Source organism: Gossypium hirsutum, chromosome D02 (genome assembly GCF_007990345.1).
Source record: "Gossypium hirsutum isolate 1008001.06 chromosome D02, Gossypium_hirsutum_v2.1, whole genome shotgun sequence".
NCBI lineage: Eukaryota > Viridiplantae > Streptophyta > Magnoliopsida > Malvales > Malvaceae > Gossypium > Gossypium hirsutum.
This window is the reverse complement of record NC_053438.1, coordinates 31,859,690-31,877,504: the sequence shown is the minus strand read 5'-3', so window position 1 is coordinate 31,877,504 and position 17,815 is coordinate 31,859,690. Positions and strand designations below refer to the sequence as shown.

At 34.1% G+C, this 17,815-nt stretch overlaps 1 protein-coding gene across 1 annotated transcript; it reads right to left on the bottom strand.

The window, feature by feature from the left end:
* Positions 1 to 1,158: 1,158 nt before the first annotated feature.
* Positions 1,159 to 8,051, bottom strand: LOC107910603 (WD repeat-containing protein PCN). The gene is made up of 11 exons (XM_016838505.2): positions 7,685 to 8,051; positions 7,452 to 7,595; positions 6,687 to 6,999; positions 6,531 to 6,594; positions 5,886 to 5,996; positions 5,587 to 5,749; positions 4,796 to 4,949; positions 4,060 to 4,673; positions 3,366 to 3,547; positions 2,577 to 2,852; positions 1,159 to 1,962 (listed from the first exon to the last, which is right to left on the bottom strand). Exons 1-11 carry the CDS (start codon positions 7,847 to 7,849, stop codon positions 1,668 to 1,670), a joined length of 2,481 nt encoding a protein of 826 aa, XP_016693994.2. The 5' UTR covers positions 7,850 to 8,051; the 3' UTR covers positions 1,159 to 1,667.
* Positions 8,052 to 17,815: the final 9,764 nt, after the last annotated feature.

The following is a 17,815-nucleotide window of genomic DNA, read 5'->3' as shown; positions in this document are numbered from 1 at the left end:
TATTTAAGTGGAACAAAAGGTATGATCCATGAAGATTAATATGCATGCTCCATAAAAACTTTTTTATTATTCTTTCTTAATTAATCGTTTCTGATTCACCGGCTCTTATCTCTTCTGATTGAGAAGGAACAATAAAAAAAATCGAGAGATTACAAAGTTAACTGGAATTTTTTATTCTTAATTTTTTACACTAATCATATCCTATAACGAGATTATTAAAAAAAACTAATTAAAACTTATACACCTGTAGAAATTACGTGCAATTCAGAATTCTTAATTGATCAGCTTGGGTGATTGAGATATGGGAAAGTGAGTAGACTTTTGTATTTGTAACATGAACTCATCCCTTCAAGATAAGCTGACCTGTTTTGTCTGCGTAGTTTGAGGAACCATGGCTCATTGTGCTTAAGCATAAAGGTTCTTATTCTCAACAAAACAACTTCCATGGTGTTGTCATCCATGTTAGCAAAGCAAACCCTAAACCAACCCCTTCTCGTCGAGGAAAGAACCAGAGAAACATTGAGCTTAACTTCATTATCAATCCCCAAAAATCTATTTCGGCATTGGATGTCTTCTCTTGTAGCAATCAGAACGGCCCAACATTACTCTTCAATGAACCAATACCAGCTTGAGAGAGACTCCATGTGAAATACATGTGCCTTTTCAAAAATTGCTCTTTGCTTTCCACAAAATGCATCGGTGCAATTAAATGTTGGGTTTGTAAGGACGCTAGTCTAAAGTTGGACATTTTCTTGGCACAGCTTACCAATGCATCTTGCATGAGTATACCATGTCAACTCTAAAACCAAGGAACCCCATGTCCCTAGACCGTATAGAATGTGGATGGTATCAGGGTTACACTCCACTTCCTCAACAATCTCAGATATACTAACGAACTCTGTCTTCATGAAAACAGCGCTTCAAGAAGATAGAGAGCATCACCGATCCAGTGAATGTTCCATTTTGTTTTTAACACAAACAATGGCCTCATCTTATTTAACCTCGTTCAATACGTTCCTTGGAAGAGGTTGAAGAAGAAACAAGAAGTGAAATGGGACACTGAGAAAATGAGCAAAAGAAAAAAGAAAGAGAAACTCACGTGGGAACAGATATAGGCAAAAATAAAAGGATAGAAGAATAAACAAGGAGAAAAACAACTTGTTAACGATCATGTCAGCTTCCCATTGAAAATTGACAACTCAATGACCATAACATAACAAATTATTAACACTGACGGTCCTGTAGTAACTTCTGAAATTTGATGACCAAAATATAATTTAAACAAACCACGCATAATGACTAAATTGTCGTAGTATAGATAACGAGTGAAGCTTCTTACTGACGTTACCCTTGCAACACCATAGAATCTGAGCTTTGCTTGAGAAAAGCTGTCAAATATATTAAGGATCAGCACTACAACTATTCCGTCCCTACAACGGTACAGTAATACACACAACATTCTAATAGCGCCGGCCCGGCTGGAATAAAATAACAGTTTATAATTATGTGACGGAACAACATGCTTTTGAGCCCAACAAAACCAACTACCCGCCCCCCCCCCGGGTCCCTTTAGAAATAAAATTTGTGGGGACTCCAAAACAGGGGAGGGAATGCTGTACCCTTTTGAATTCTCCCATAGCCATTAACAAACTTTGTTCCACAAGCAGCTATGTCCCAAAAATATGTCTCTGAAGTTGTGCCGAATCAAATGATTTAACCACTTCCATCCATGGTTTGTCTATGATCAAGATGGAATGTTTTGAAAGGTGCCCAATAAATAAAACAGGGTCCCGAAAAACTACTAAATCAAAATTATTTTTTCTACTTTGACGACTCTCCCTCAACCAATGTTTCCATTTCATATTGGTGAGAGAACCTTGAAATTTCAACAAAGCTCCATTTACCAACTCACTTTCATCATATTCGTCTACTGGCTTCCCAAAGTCAATTGAACACATTGCCCTGCAGTTTCCAAATTCCATCCATATAAATGCTAAATGAGAAATAAATTACGCACTATAATAGTGGAAAATTTCCAGGGTTTGCATTTCAAGCCACTAACTGCTTTTTATGGCAAAACAATCAAAGCTAGAAAAAAATAAAATAATTGCCACACAATATGCCATGAGTATTTCTACATGCCTCCCACCACACTTATCTGCCCAGAAAATATGGACAGTATATTCACTAGACCCCCAATATGTCTAAACTTTAATGCATTAAAAAATCACTTACATCTGCACCAAATATTTGGTGGCATATCACATATGAGCTTGTCATTTTTAATATAAACATTAGCAAAACACTAGCACATTAATTATTTAAGGACAAAAAATAAATGGAAGCAACCAACATACGACCAGGTTAAGCATATACCATAGCTAGGAACTCCAGATAAAACAAAAGAAAATCAAGCACCCAAATCCATCATTTATGTTCTATCTAGATCATTTGCATCACACTAATCAATATTATTAAGCTATGGCAATAATGGCAACAGAAGTATAGGTATGGCATGACAAAAATACATGTTAAACCACTGCAGCATGCTAAAACCAACAGGATAAGAACAACACCTGGTACTATAAACAAGCAGCGATGAAGATTTCGTTGGATGGGAAGATGAAGAAGGGCAGAAAGACAACCCAATAACCTCCCCAGGAAATTCTTGGTATCTTTTGGGAAGAGTGAATAAATGCTGCATTGACCATTCTCCCAATTGTCTAGCTTCCACATCAAATATATAGAACTGGTTTGATGATGTTGTGATAATAAGTATGTTGTTATCCTGAGGAGGAAAGCCACCAGCAGTAACAGAGGCACCATTCAACCTTGATATAAACCAGTGTTGCCTGCTCCAGAAAAACAAGACTAATCAAAACAAATAAAAAATGAAATTTTCACTTTCTTAGGCACCCTGCAACCTCCTCCATCTCACATTCACGGTCATATATAAGTTACAGATAAAACTTGTACTATCAACTAGATATTAAGGCCCAGTTTAGCATTGAGGTTGAAACAGGCTTCTGGCCTAAAACCTCCATTTCACCACACTTGAACACCAAATGATTTTGGCTTTTGAGCCAAAATGCCTTGAATTGGGGCCACAACATAAAAGCACCATATGATCAAAATCTGTATTTTGAAAAAGAAAAGCTGTCTTTATCGTTCTAATCATATCTTTTGGACATTCTTTTTTTTTTCTTTGGCCAGTATTGGACATTTTAATTTACCATAGCAGCTAAGCACAAAAAAAAATTTACCCACACTTTTCCAATCATATCTTAACGCATGCTTTTTCCAATCTCAACAATAGTGCTGAGGACAACATTAATTTAAGATTTGTGTTAAATGTAATGCCTTACCTTTGTATCTCCAGGTTGAATATGTATATATCTCCAAAGCAGTTGATAGCAGCTAACCACTGGCTATCAAAACTCGTGAACATTTTTGTAATTGGAGGATCACCAAGTGATCCTTCCTTATCATGCTCCCCACGACAAAGTATAAAGGTGTGCAGTAGTTCCAAGCCCTCCAAATCTACAATCTGTAACAGGAAGAAAAGTAATTAACACCGTTCACACAAAAAATGCCTTTTCTGGACTCCTGTAATTATTATTTAATTTAAACAATTAAAGGGTTAATGAGAATTAAGGAGGATAGAAGAGCTTATATACTTTGAAATCTCTAGCTTATATACTTTGAAATCTCTTTTACTTGTTTGCTCCTCTATGCATCCAGATATGTTGCAAGAAACAAGTATACTAGAGTTTTTTTTTTTTTTTTATTTACCATCAACAAGTAAACTAGAGTTGAATACACATTAACAATAACATATAACGTACAGCATTGCTAAGATGCTAAAAAACAACATAGATGCTGGGATATCAATGCAATGTTTCTAGAGGTAACATCTAACTTGTCTAGCTTGAAATTGGTGAAAGACCTAGGAAGCCAAAAAGTTAGTTCAGAGCATGAAAATACTCACTCTACTTACCTAAAGCAAACAACATCATGGATTATATAATTTAGGGTAAAAATTTGCAAGTAGACACTTACATAGATCCTTCTATCATGCCCTGCTATCAGCAACCGTACCCCATCACAGGTAAAAGCCATAGAATGCGCGGATGGAAGATCCTGAGGAAGTTGCCTTTTACTAATGGTCCATGTACTTTCGCCAGCTTGCCTACTCAGTGCAAATAGGCTGGGCCTGATTTGGTCAGAATAACCTAAAAGCTCACCAGAGTTAGACATTGCACTGCAGACGATCTTTCGGGACAACTTACTCTTAACCCGAGCCACTAAATTAGTGGTTGCAAGGCCACCATAGGGGCCAGAACCCACATCAGGAACACGAACACAAAGCACATCTAACCAAGATGATGCCTGGACTAGGAGAAAAGAAGTTTGACTGAACCTTGTATTAACAACCAGTTGTACTGGAACTCTCTGAGGTGCAGGGCAAACATCATGTGGGGAGAACCTAGTAAACTCCTTAGCAGAGTACGCAAAGAGCTTCGCATCATCACCAGCAGAGACAAGCATGGGAACTCTGAAACGGGCCAATTTACTATAACTGAAATCAAGGAGCTTCTTCCCCTTAAATCGAATTTTTTTTACCTTTCTCTCCTTTTCATCTTGCAAATCTCTTCCCTCATCAGATAAAGAACCTAGAAATTAGAAAGAAAAGTGTACAAAATCAAAGAGTGCACAAATTGATGTTAAAAAGGTAAAAATGCAACTCTAAAATTTAATGAAATAAATAGACATGAAACAAAAAACATGAACTGACCTTCTGAACTGATGGGCACTGCCATTGTCAAGGCTCTGACATCATGGGTATGAGCTCTTACATTACCAACATATACCCATTTCTTCATCATTTCCGAAGAAGATTTGTCATTATAAGACTGCAGCTTCTCAGTACAAAGCTCATAAAGAATAACCTAGAAAATGTACCAACAAAATAGACATTAGGGACAGAGACTGGCCATATTTAATTGACACAGACAATGTCATAAAAAGATTTTACAGCTGCAAATGAAAACTATACAACTACAATTTTTATTTATTTATTTATTTTTTTTGCCTGACTTTTTTACTTTTCTTAGACCAAAAGAGTGAAGACAACACCCCTCCCTCCCCCTCTAGCTATCCATACCAATCTTGTCAAAGGTACAAGGCACACTCTAGTCACTAGAACCCTTATCTCGCCTCAGGTGAAAAGCGCACACCTAAGTGAAGCACATATGTGTAACTTCCTTGTGTGCTGTGTGTAATATATATAGTAAGCTCAAGAAATATGTAACTAGCTCTAAGGAGTGATCTAGTTTATCTACAAAACAATCAATTTTTCAATATGCATTATTTCCTTAAGGAGTTTGATAATACTATACTAGGGAAACTTGAAGTGAAAAACAAAATAAACAAAAGAGAACTTCAATGAGGCAGGCGTCTTTATGCCTGTTGCCTTAGAAAACAGCACACCTAGGCATGCACCTGACCAAATGCACCTCGCTTAAAAGGGTCTGAGGTGTTTCTGTTGTCTAGCACTAGAGCACAAAGCCCAGGCCAGATCTATACCTGCCCGTCAGACCCAGCAGAGAAAACCCTGTTTTGACTTGGAGCTGCTGCCAAGGCATTCACATCACCTTTGTGGTTAGAATGTGCCTGGAGAAGAGTTCCATTATCACCACTCCAGAATTGAACAGAGCCAGTGCTGTCTGCACTAACAACAGTCCCACACCTGAATTTAACAATAATCCAATCATCAAAAGGAAGAACATTAATTATTAGAATATAGCAACCACCACTGACATTTTAACATATTAAGCATCTGTGCACATGCATGTCTCTGTGGACGAAGAAATTTCTAACTGTACCTCAAAGAAAGTAATGACCATATGCAAAGCTCAGGCCCACTCCCCAAACCCCCAAGGGCAACAGTACTGAAAATTTCACGACCCAAATCGACATTCCAGCATCTAATCAACCTGCAAGGTGGTTAGTGCACACTAGACAAGATTAAATTGGGTAAAAGAAGTGCAAAAAATCTGTAAAGCAAGCATCATCAGCTAACAAGAAGTCCAGTGAAATTGAATTAATGATATAATATCCATCGAAAAAGAAATAAATCATTAAAGCATTACTGCAAGTATCACAGGTACGGCATGCGTTAACATTTTTGCTATCATGTATCATATGGTATTAACTTTAATGACAAACTTACCCATCATTACTCGGTGAAGACATCCTATTTGAGTCATAGTTCCATCTTATAGGATGAAATTAATTATACAAGCATGCATGGAAATACCACAAGTACAGTATGCTTACATAATATGGTATTCACTTTAATGACAAAACTACACATCAATTTTCCTAGAATATATCCTATTTGATTCATGGCTCCAGGCACTTAGAGCATATAGCAGGTGAAATTAACTACAGAAGCATGTACAGAAATATCAAAAGTACAGGAAGCATCACCAGCTTTGTTGTCTAATAAATTATAATATATAACTTACCCATCACTACTCCCTGAATAAATCCTATTTGAGTCATGGCTCCATGTCACACTTAGAGCACGCCCTGCAAAAAAATTAGAACCAAGAAGCTCAGAGTAAGGCTAAAAGTAAAACGTTAACCTAGCAAGAATAATTTCTCAGGTGTAGACATCTCACCACTGACCCGAGGCAACGATTTATGGTATATGAATTTATCCAAATTAGAAATAGTATATATCCGCACAGCTCCATCATCACAGGCAATTGCCACACGTCTATCATCTGTAACTAGTTTCTGATGAACTTGTTCTGAATCTGAAGCATCTTCACTTTGATAGTTTTCTGCATCATCACTGTCACTATATCCATATTTATCATTCAAAAATCCATTTCCAGAATGCCAGCAACTAGGCTCCTCAGGAGCTGGTAGCTTAATAACGGGTGCCACAGCCATCTGCCAGATTGAAACTCCAATAGACTCTAGCACAATCTGCATAGTGGTTCAATCGCACAAAATAAACAATCAATAAAAGATGCCTTCTACCCAAAGCTTTATGTACATTAGAATGAAGTTAAAGGCAAAAAAGAAAAAAAAAAATGAGGGGATTCTATCAACAGAATCTATGCCACCATATATTACCAATCTCAGTGGGCGGAAATACCTCAAAAAATAAGGAAAATAAAAAATTAAGAATTACCCCAAATAAGGGAGAAAAAGGAAAAAAGGAAGCCTGCGCCTAACATGAAAATAAGAGGAACGGGCCACAGGTTAGCACTATTCCCATGATTCGATAAAATCACAAGAAACCAATAAAAATGAGTATCCATTGAAGTTGGAGAGGCAGGAATCAAATTGACAATACTTGATGGCTTGAATCATTAGGTTAATAAAGCAGGGCGTACAATAAATGGCAAAAGCGACAAAAAGGAAATGAAAATAACCTTCTGTTTCAAGTTGAAAAGATCCCATTCTGAGACTGAACCATCAATACTTGAGGAGAACAACCTGCCAGAAGACAGGCCTTCTGAACCAACACAACACCACACAAGAGACGATACTCGGCAAGTAGAATCCCCGTGAATAGTCTACACAAAGTAACCAACAAATTAAACTAAAACTAATATATGTATATACATATACACACAAATAACATGAAGCATAAAACTCCGGATACCAGCTGGTGGTGCCAGCCAACAGAACCAGGGGAGACAAGCCAAATCTCGAGCGATCCGTCCTCTCGAGCCGCTGCAAGCTGAGAGTCGTCGGCGCTGGTCGCAAGGGCAACCACCGGAGAGGGCTTCCAGTCAACTGAGCTGGTTCGATAAGGTTTGAGGAGCATTGGGGCTGGGGCGGCTACAGAATGAAAAACCCACAAACTTTGAAAGCCAATTTGACAGCAATTGAGAGATACGCATTAGACAGAAAGAAGCAGAGAAGGCGACGCAGTTGCTTTATTCATCATCCTTAGGTTTTTGTCTTGAGGGTTTAAACTTTACAAAGCGAGAGATTTGGGTTCTCTTCGACCGCCCTTTATTTTAACCTCTAAGTGCTTCTACTTTTCTTCCATTTATTTGATCGACGGAATTGATTTTTCGGAAAAATAGGTTACATTTTAGGGAAAATGTCTTACCCTTTCAATTTCCGTAAGACATTTTCCGTGCTCTCCTCTCTATCGCCTCATTCATTCCTTCCTTCATTTTCGGCAGAAAACTGTTTCTGTTTATCGATTTTCCAGTAACTTATTTTTTTTAATTATTCAATACTTGTTTTTTAACACAATTACAAATAATTTATTTGATATTAGTTTTTTCAATTTATAACGATTAATATTGTAACTTAATAATTGAGTATTATTATAAATAAATCATTACAATATAAGTAAAAATAATTTAAAATATAAAAAATTATTAATATATATTAATATATGTAAAAACAACTTTTCCGAAAAATATTTTCAAAATCTGCCAAGCAGCAGAAAATATTTTACACAAATTCAATCAAACACCAAAAAATATTTTCTAGTAAATCATTTTACAGAAAAGTAAAATATTTTCCAGAAATCATTTTACGGAAAATATTTTACTGACAATCAAACAGACCCTTAGTTTTTTGTTTTTTATTTTCAAAATTTTAATTCAATTATTAACATAAAACTTCCTTATAATTTGAGTTTTTCTTATATTTAAGTTTATATAAAGGATTGTGAAACTTTCTTTAGAATTTTTCAAATTTATCATATATTCGTGTTTCTCCAAGTATTTATGAGTTCAAGAATAACCGAAAAGATTAATTGATTGAAATTTGAAGACATTAGACATTTATTCAGTTTAATATGAAAGCTTGAACACCTTTCTAGAGGGCATTTTATGTTAAGCCTACTTTTCCGTGGCATCCAACTCTTTAACATAAAGGTGCTTTATGTGATCAAATTTATTCCTTTAGATATCATGGAAATGTTTAATTTTAGAACATTTTTAAAATTCCAATGCACTACATTTTCACTTTTTCTAAAAAAAAATTTACAATTGGTATAATAGCATACGTCGTACTTTATCTAATTACAAAATTTGATTATTGAATTGTATTCTCCCTTCTTGTGTCTGGATTCAATTGATAGAGAATAACATTATACGATATTTTTGATGTTAATAAAATATTTATGAATGGATGAATGCATGTTTAGATTAAATTTTGATTTTAACATGTTTTTTTACGTGTTGTTGTAACAACCCGTTTTCAGTGATGTCGAAAATAGTGGTTTTGAGACCATAATTTCGACCAATGAGTCAGTAAATATTATTTATTTAATATTTAAAAGGTTATTAGAGTTTCATATTAAAATTTGGTTTGGTAATTTTAACGTTTGGATAGTAATTAAGGAAAAAAGACTAAATCGTAAAAGATATAGAAGTTAATCTCTATTAGTTTATGTGTTAAATGGTTACAAAAAATATGAATTGAGGGTTTTAAAATGAAATTTAACCATGACAGGTTATAGTGGACGGTTTATGCATATGTTGCATTGAAATTTTAAGTTAGTTGTAAGGATAAATTAGTAATTAAATAATTACTTAACATAAACAAAAGATGAAATAAGTTATCATCTTCTTCTTTTCACTTGGAAAAATCGAATTCTCCATTGTTAAAGAACACTATGGTTCGTCCAAGCTCATTGCATTGCATGTAAGTTATTTTCTCACTCTTTTTTCATGATTTTTATGTTTTTAATATCATTGTAGCTTAATCTAGCTAACTCAACGACTATTTTGTAAGACTACTAAAGGTTTTGAAACTTCATTAATGATTTTTAGATTTTCTTGAAGTTAAGGTTTATAAGCTTGGTTGTTAAATAGGACTATTCTGTAAAGTGAATTTGGTTAGCTTTAAGTTTAGGGACTAAAATGATAAAATAATGAAGTTAGCAAAAAATTCTTATAAAATGTCATTAATTGTGGGCTGTAAGAGAGTTAAGGAGAATTTGACTAACATGTTTTGGGTTTAATTGTGATAAATGTGTAAGTTTCGATTTTAAAGACTAAATTGAATACAAGGTAAAATTTTAGGGTAAAAATGTAAGATATTTTTAAAGGGTCAAATGCAAGTATCTAGATATTTTAAGGTATTTAAAATGATTAATTGGATTAAATTATTATATAGATCAAGAAATGGATCAACTGGTTGATAGCCGTGGAAAGGGGAAAATTGTAGAGTAGTCTTTAGTGTGGTGTTTATTGTTGTCTCGTTTAGGTAAGTTCGTATTAGGTTTATTCTGTTTAGTAATTGCTTAAGCTCATATTATGTATGTGTATATATGTATATGTTGATATGATTGATTGAGAAAAGAATTGAAAGTGGAAATGAGGGATTGAATTGTAAAGTATGACAATTGTACGTGTTTGAATTGAATTATTTTATCATATGAAATGTATATGATCATGTTGAACATGGTACTATAATGTAAAGATGGAAAGAGTATGGGGATTGAATTACAGCCCGTGTGAGCTTAGTGAATGATTAGGATATAATTGATATGTTATTAGGGTCTATTAGGCACTATGTGTCGGTGATTACATTTATCAGGTACTTTGTACCAGTGTTACAGTTATGAGGCACTTTATGTCGGTGTTATATTTATCAAGTACTATGTACTGGTGGTAGATACTATATCGATGGAGAGAATCTAGCATTTGTTGCGGATTCTCGATAACTTGTGTGAGTAGTATCGAGTAATGGTCAATGTCTCGATTGTCAGCTTGTGTGAGCAAAGTTATCCCGAGTATCCAAAGTTAATTTACTAAAGTTCTTTAGGAAAAAAATTGGGAAATGTGCCCATATTGTAGTAAACATGTAATTGTTTTCTATTTATTTGAACGATGAATAAATAAATAAAGTTAATTTCAAATTTCACTATTATATCTTTTATATATATGTCTTTTATAGCAAAATTGTGACAAGCAAATATTAGCTCATTGATTGTATAAAGTTCAAATTGAAGATAAGTGGCATTGTAAATAACATTTACATTGTGAGAAAGACAACTTACTTCAGTAGATAATCTAAATGAGTCCGTGATCTCGTAAAAGAATCAAAGTGAGCATTTGATTCAAATACTAAGAATGATTATTACGTCGTCTACAATTCCAATTGGGAGATGGCTAGTCTTGGCTATCGAAGCAGTTGAGTCCACAAGTAGAGACATATATGTATTCATTGGTAGAATGATACATTGGACTTGTAACACCCCTAGCCCGTATTCGATGCCGAATTAGTGTTACGAAATATTACCGTACAATCAGAATATTTAAACATACATTTCATATATTATCATAAACATATTATAAACCAACCATTCACATACATATTTTCCCTAAATCAAGCCCTCAAGGCCCTAGAAATACCTTAGAAATAATTTGAGACTAAATTGTAAACATTTGGAAAGTTTAAGAAAAAGTTACAAAAATTTGGAAACAAGGGTCACACGGCTGTGTGGCCAGGCCGTGTGCCTCACACGACTGAGACACACGCCCGTGTCTCAGGCCGTGTAACCTTTGAACTAGGGACACATGGCCGTGTTCTAGCTTGTCATCACCCGTGTAACTCTCTGAGAAGGGTCACACGCCCGTGTGCCAGACCGTGTGCTAGGTCATGTAACTAACTGACTTGCACCCTAAGCACTCAACAGATGACACACGACCATGTCACCAAGTCGTGTGTCTCACACAGCTGAGTCACACGCCCGTGTCTCAGGCCGTGTGGACCCAAAATGAACCTTAAACAACAAGTCTACCATTACATGCTTACTTGGACTCTAAGTAATCTATTTACTTGTTAAAAGACCTATTCAAAGTGACGTTAAACAAGTCAAAAACATGCCAAATCAACATCCTAAGTGCCTAACAATGTATCCTCATTGATACCACAAGTATATACAATTGTACATCAAAATAAAACATCAATTACAACTTATTACTTCATAAAACAAACACCTAACCAATGTACCTATGATATGCACCTCAAACACAACATTGCATTAACACATATTATTCATATTTGCATTGAAACATCTTACCTCATTCACATGTATCATACAAGTTATAAATTTACACTTAAGATCATACTTAACATTTTATATATCCCAAAACATTAGCAATGACATACAAGCCTATTACATGCCATATAATTCGAAATGAATTCTTCAAAAACTACTGAAATTTATGGATAGTGTAACTTGAGTGCCGATCCGATTGTCCAACCTTCCGAGTATCTATAATGATACGAACTCGTATTCTTTGACGAAATCGAGTCGTTTGTTGCCCAATCGTAAAATTAAGTAACTTAGTTTTTGTTTATAAAAAAATGTCGTTTTCAAAGGATGATAGTTTTAAAAAAAGATAGTGAATGAAAAATAAATTAATGGAAAGATGGAATTTGATCTTAACAGTAGAAGAAAAAACCTCTATTAAAGAATAGAGACCCAATTCTTATAAAGCTATCAAGAGGATAGGTGAATAGATGGATAGGACTGTGAGCCTCTATCTAGGAAGATAGGAACCAATCGGTATAAGGGGGTTGAACGCCACACTCAAAGAGTGATAAGTTCAAAAGAAACAGATTGACGCCACTAGCAAGCTAGGTAAGTCAATTTGAATCACCAAGAACATCGAGAGTTGAACAACTCACAAATATGATAAAATTCATTCAAGGATCAAAATTTCTTGCTACAGGTTACAAGCAAGCTATTTATAGGCTGCTAAGTATCAGCCGAATAGACACAAAATAATTACAACTTAAATGAAGCTGGAGTTGACTTAATTCAGCTGAATAATTCTTTGAATGGCTTAAATGATTAGCTTGACAATTGGAGTTCTCGAACAGTCTTGGAAGCTTGACACTTGAAGTTCTCGAAAACCATTGGAGTGGACTTAAGAGTTGAGCTGAATAAATCAAATTAATTGATCAGCTTGGACATTTAGAGTTCCTGAACAGCCATTAGAGTGGACTTAAAGAGTTGAGCTAAATGAATCAAATTAATGGATCGATCAATGGTGTTAATGATCCTAAGTTAATGATTTCTTGGTGCACCGAATGTATGAGCAGCTAATGAATGCAAATTGTGGCGTCCGAACAATCATTGGTGTGAACACTCAGATTTGAATGGCTCCTTAGGTGTGAACACCAAGTATTGGATGGTTGGCTAATCAGCTTAAAATAAAGTTTAATGATTGTTCATCCTTTCACGAATGGACACTTAGGAGAGTGTATTCAACAGCTTCAAAATGCATGAACAATCAGGTGCAATGTTTCTTCTTAAATGAATCCAATGAATCTAGAAATAGTGTATAAATGTCTAGCCGTCCAATTGATTAACCTGTAACAAAATAAAGGCTCGATTAAATGCAACAACAAGACAAACTAAAACAAAAATTTAATGTGTAATAAGCTAAGACTTAATTAAGAAGTCTGACTTAGACATGTATTAATGTTGTACAAACTAGGACACAATTAATAGACTTAAAACAACAAAACAACCGGACATGTAATAATTCTATATGGAATTAAAATATAATTAATATGACTGAAATAACTAAGAATGTTTAAGTCTTATTCAGCAGCTAAATTAGCTAGCTAAGTTTGAATTCAGTTTGAAGTAAAATGCATAGGGCACTTGACGAGCACTCCCAAGCTCCATCAATGAGTCCAGTTGAAGCTTCTTCCCAAACTTGTTCAGCTAAGGCTGAAATTACTTCTTTGAACTTCATGGCACAAGCTCGAGTAATTGGACCAGTTGGTAACTCGATTGGATTACGAATGGATTCGGTTGAGCCCTTGGACAAGTTCGTATCATATAAGAACAACAAATAACACTAGTAAGCTCAATGAAGCTTAGTAAGTTTGACGTATTAAAATGATAAATCTTACCGAATTAAGTACAACAAATCAAATAATAATACAACCATGAATGTTCCGTGCCATCCACAATTTCAACTGGTAAATCATAAAAGTTCAATTCAATACTCAAATTTAGGACAAATCCATCAAAATCTTTAAACAATATACCTTACCAAGATTTTTAAATCAATGAATGACTTACGGATAAGATTACATTAACAATCCTACCAAAACACACCAGATGCTCATAAGAGCTAGTCCATCTGAAACACACCAAATGTTCATAAGACCTCATCCATCCGAAACACACCAAAATAGAGAGTATAACACGAGTGTTCGTAACAAATGCTGAACCTCAGTTTACTCAGGAAACATACATATATCACTCCACAGCCATCTCCACTCCAATCCCCCATAACACACCATATCTCGACTGTACTTTATCCCGTGTTCAATTCCATCCAAGTATAGAATTTCAACAATTTTTATCAAATAACTTACAACATTTATAATCAAATATAATTATCACATTACATATTATCATCAAACATTTCATAAAGAATTTTAAATTATGAACTGTACGAACTTACTTGGACTGAATTGTAGTAGTTGCAGAAATTCAGGGACTATTCCGTAATTTTCCCTTTTCCACATGTTTTAACTGGATCTTGATCTAAAATGTAAAATTCTTCACTTTTTAGCTTACATTTGACCTTCCAATTCACTTTAAATTTTACACCATTTTATTTTTTGAATTTACAAAATTACCCCTAACTTTTACAACTTTTTCAATTTAATCCTTTAACCTGAAATTTATCAAATTAACCATTTTTCTCAAGTCAACATTCCATCCAAATATGCTAGGCCCTTAAACAGTCCGTAATGAATATCAAATTCACTATCAAACCCTAAAATTTTGACATTTTTACAATTTAATCCTAAAATCAAAATCTAACAAAAGCCACTTTACAAAATCATCAAACAACACAATCAAAGCTTCAGATACATGGTATTGATAAAAAAATCAATATTCATCAATGGCGACTTCTAAATTTTTTAAGAGATTCAAAAATGAAGGTACGGGATAGCTGAACCTAGTTGCAACGATATCAAAAACATAAAAATTACAAGAAACGGGTGAAGAAATCACTCACATGCAAGAGGTTGAACTTGGCCAATTCTCCTAGCTTTAACAACCAGGTATATCTATGGAAGAATAAAATGAAGAAGAAAACTTTTTTTCTTTACTTAATTTTGTTTTTATTTTATCTTAATTACCATTAAACCATATTATTTTGTCATTTTCCATTAGTTTGGCATCCCAATATATCAATTAGGGCCTAATTATTACTTAATTCCTTCCTCAGTTATTAATTAAACCATTTGATCACCTAAATGCTATAATTACTAAGTTTGACACCTTTTACAATTTAGTCTTTTTTTCTTTAATTAGCTATCTAAGCATTAATATTTATGGACCAAATTTTAATACGACTCAAATGACTCCATAAATATTCTAAAAAATAATATTTACGAGTTGACATGAAAAAATTTTGTGGTCTCGAAACCACTATTCTATCATAACTAAAAATCGGGCTGTTACAAGACTGGACCCAAGATGAATTAATTTTGAATCTATTTGTGAATTAATTCACTTGTGATGTTAATAGTGTGATTTACCTAAATCCTGAGTTAGTCACTAACCATGCGTATGCAACTCATGTGCTTTGATATAAGTGGAGGCTTATGCTCTATAGATGGTCGAACCCATAACCAATATGTTGGGTACATGACTTGTGTATGGCATGACTTTACTAGCAATAGTGAAATTCATAGCTCAATTACAGAGTTAATGATTACCTTCTCATTGGCATTTTGTGGATTGATAAATATGGAACGTGGCCCCGGGTTGCTTATTCTCGAACGAGCAATTTATCATAGTTATTTATTGACAGTGGCCATATTAATCATTAAGAAGACACAATGCTGACAATGAGATCAAATAGGATTGTATTGAGTGGATGGGTTTAACTCAAAGGAATCAATGATATCATATGAGGGTAGCACACACATGACGAGGTCATTGGACAAAACAATTAGTCGAATTACTTTCGTAAAGAGTATACAATAAGGAGTTTTCAATCATGGTACTTCTTGTGGATTGGGTCCACGATTAAGTAATTGCGCATTATCGAAATGATGCTTTTGGACATAATTGCAATCACTAGAGCCTAATTGTATATGTTCGATTAGTCCCTCTGCTAGCTCAACAAAAACTCGATCGGTCTACATTTGAATCAAAAGAAAACTCTACGACTTTGGGAATAATTTAATTGAGTCGATTTTTGATGTGGACTTAAATTAGGTAGTTGTAAAAATTGTTCAACTAAAGAATTTGATTAAAGAATTTTCTTGAAAAATTAATTTGGAAAATCTAAGTGATCTTTGGAAAAATTAATTTTGATCAAGTAAAATTAAATTAATCAAATCAATTAAAATTAATATGATATTTTTGGAAGTTAATTTTCAAGTCAGATAATTGGCCCAATGGGTAATTCAACTTGAAAATTGGACTAGAGATCGTAAATTGGGCCTAGGAGACCAAAACCGAGACAACACCCCAAAACTGGTTGAACCAAGCTCGGTATGTGAAATCGAGTCAACAGTCCAACCGGTGGCTAGACCGAATTGGTCGTCATTGACCCAGACCGAACCAATAGCAGTCAAACCGGCTTGGGGTGTCGTAAAGGTGTTGCATCTATATCACTGGACACGGCGATGCCGGTGGCTACGATGGTGGCATCCTAGTGGTTGGCATTGGTTGCTCTTCGATGGTTGAGCAGTGGAAGAGTTACACTTCTACTTAAACTCTAACAGAAAATTTGATTTCAGGATAATTATTCCAAAATAATATTATTGTAATAGTTTAATATTAAATTAAATTAAATACTTATCTTAATAGCATTTTATTAATTTAATATTAAAGTGATTATCTTGATATTAAATTTAATTTAATATTTATCTTGTAGATAATCATTTTATTATTTTAATAAGATTTAATATTATATTAATTTAATATTAAAGTGATTAAGTTTAATCATAGTTGAACTCTCTAAACTCTACCTATATAAAGAGAGCCTTGGGTCATTATTTACACATACTTAAATTCAACAGAAAGTTGTAGAAATAAAATTCTCTAAAGAGATTATTCTAGAAAATTTCTAGAGATATTTTTTATTTAAAACTTGACCCAAAAGTTTAGAAAAATTACAAAATTACCCCATTGGTAATTTTTGTGAAAAATTTTCTTATTCGAAGCGAGCCGACACTCGGTAGACATGAGCTTGAGGATAACAAAGAAGACTACTCGGTCGAAGCGCTCATCCTAAACGAATTGAAAATGTATAATGTTGATTATGTGTTTATTACTTTAGATATCACAACCAAGATTTTGTTTTGGAATTTTTTTTAAAACTTTGGTTTTTCCCTAAATTTATTTTTTGCTGCTTGTTCCAAACTCGCGTTTTTTCCAACAAAAATAAGTTAATGAAATGAATGGATATGAAACCTTTAGACATGAAATGTTGTTCATTTATTGATTGTGAATTGGCATGTGTATTATGCTAATTAGATGTTTTGATGATAATAAATGCTTATGACTAACCATTTGGTATGGTAGGGAATATAAAACATGGCAAGGAATACTAAGTTGTATGTTAATTTCAATTAGTATACTTTTAAATTATAGGTATGTTTTTTTTAATTATACAAACTTACTAAGTTTTACGTAAGCTTACCTCGTTAAACTTTACATAAGCTTACCTCGTTTTGCTTTCTCCCTTATAGATTGTTGAATTCGTGCTGTCGATTGGATCGTCTTTAGAGATCACACTATCCGTCAACTCTTTTGGTAGCT

Excerpts from the sequence above, each read along its gene's own strand:
- LOC107910603 (XM_016838505.2), bottom strand. The coding sequence starts at position 7,849 with ATGCTCCTCAAACCTTATCGAACCAGCTCAGTTGACTGGAAGCCCTCT. Across the intron at positions 5,997-6,530 it reads TATTCAGGGAGTAGTGATGG|GTTGATTAGATGCTGGAATG; the intron begins GTAAGTTATATA and ends ACCACCTTGCAG. Across the intron at positions 2,853-3,365 it reads TTCAACCTGGAGATACAAAG|GCAACACTGGTTTATATCAA; the intron begins GTAAGGCATTAC and ends TTTCTGGAGCAG.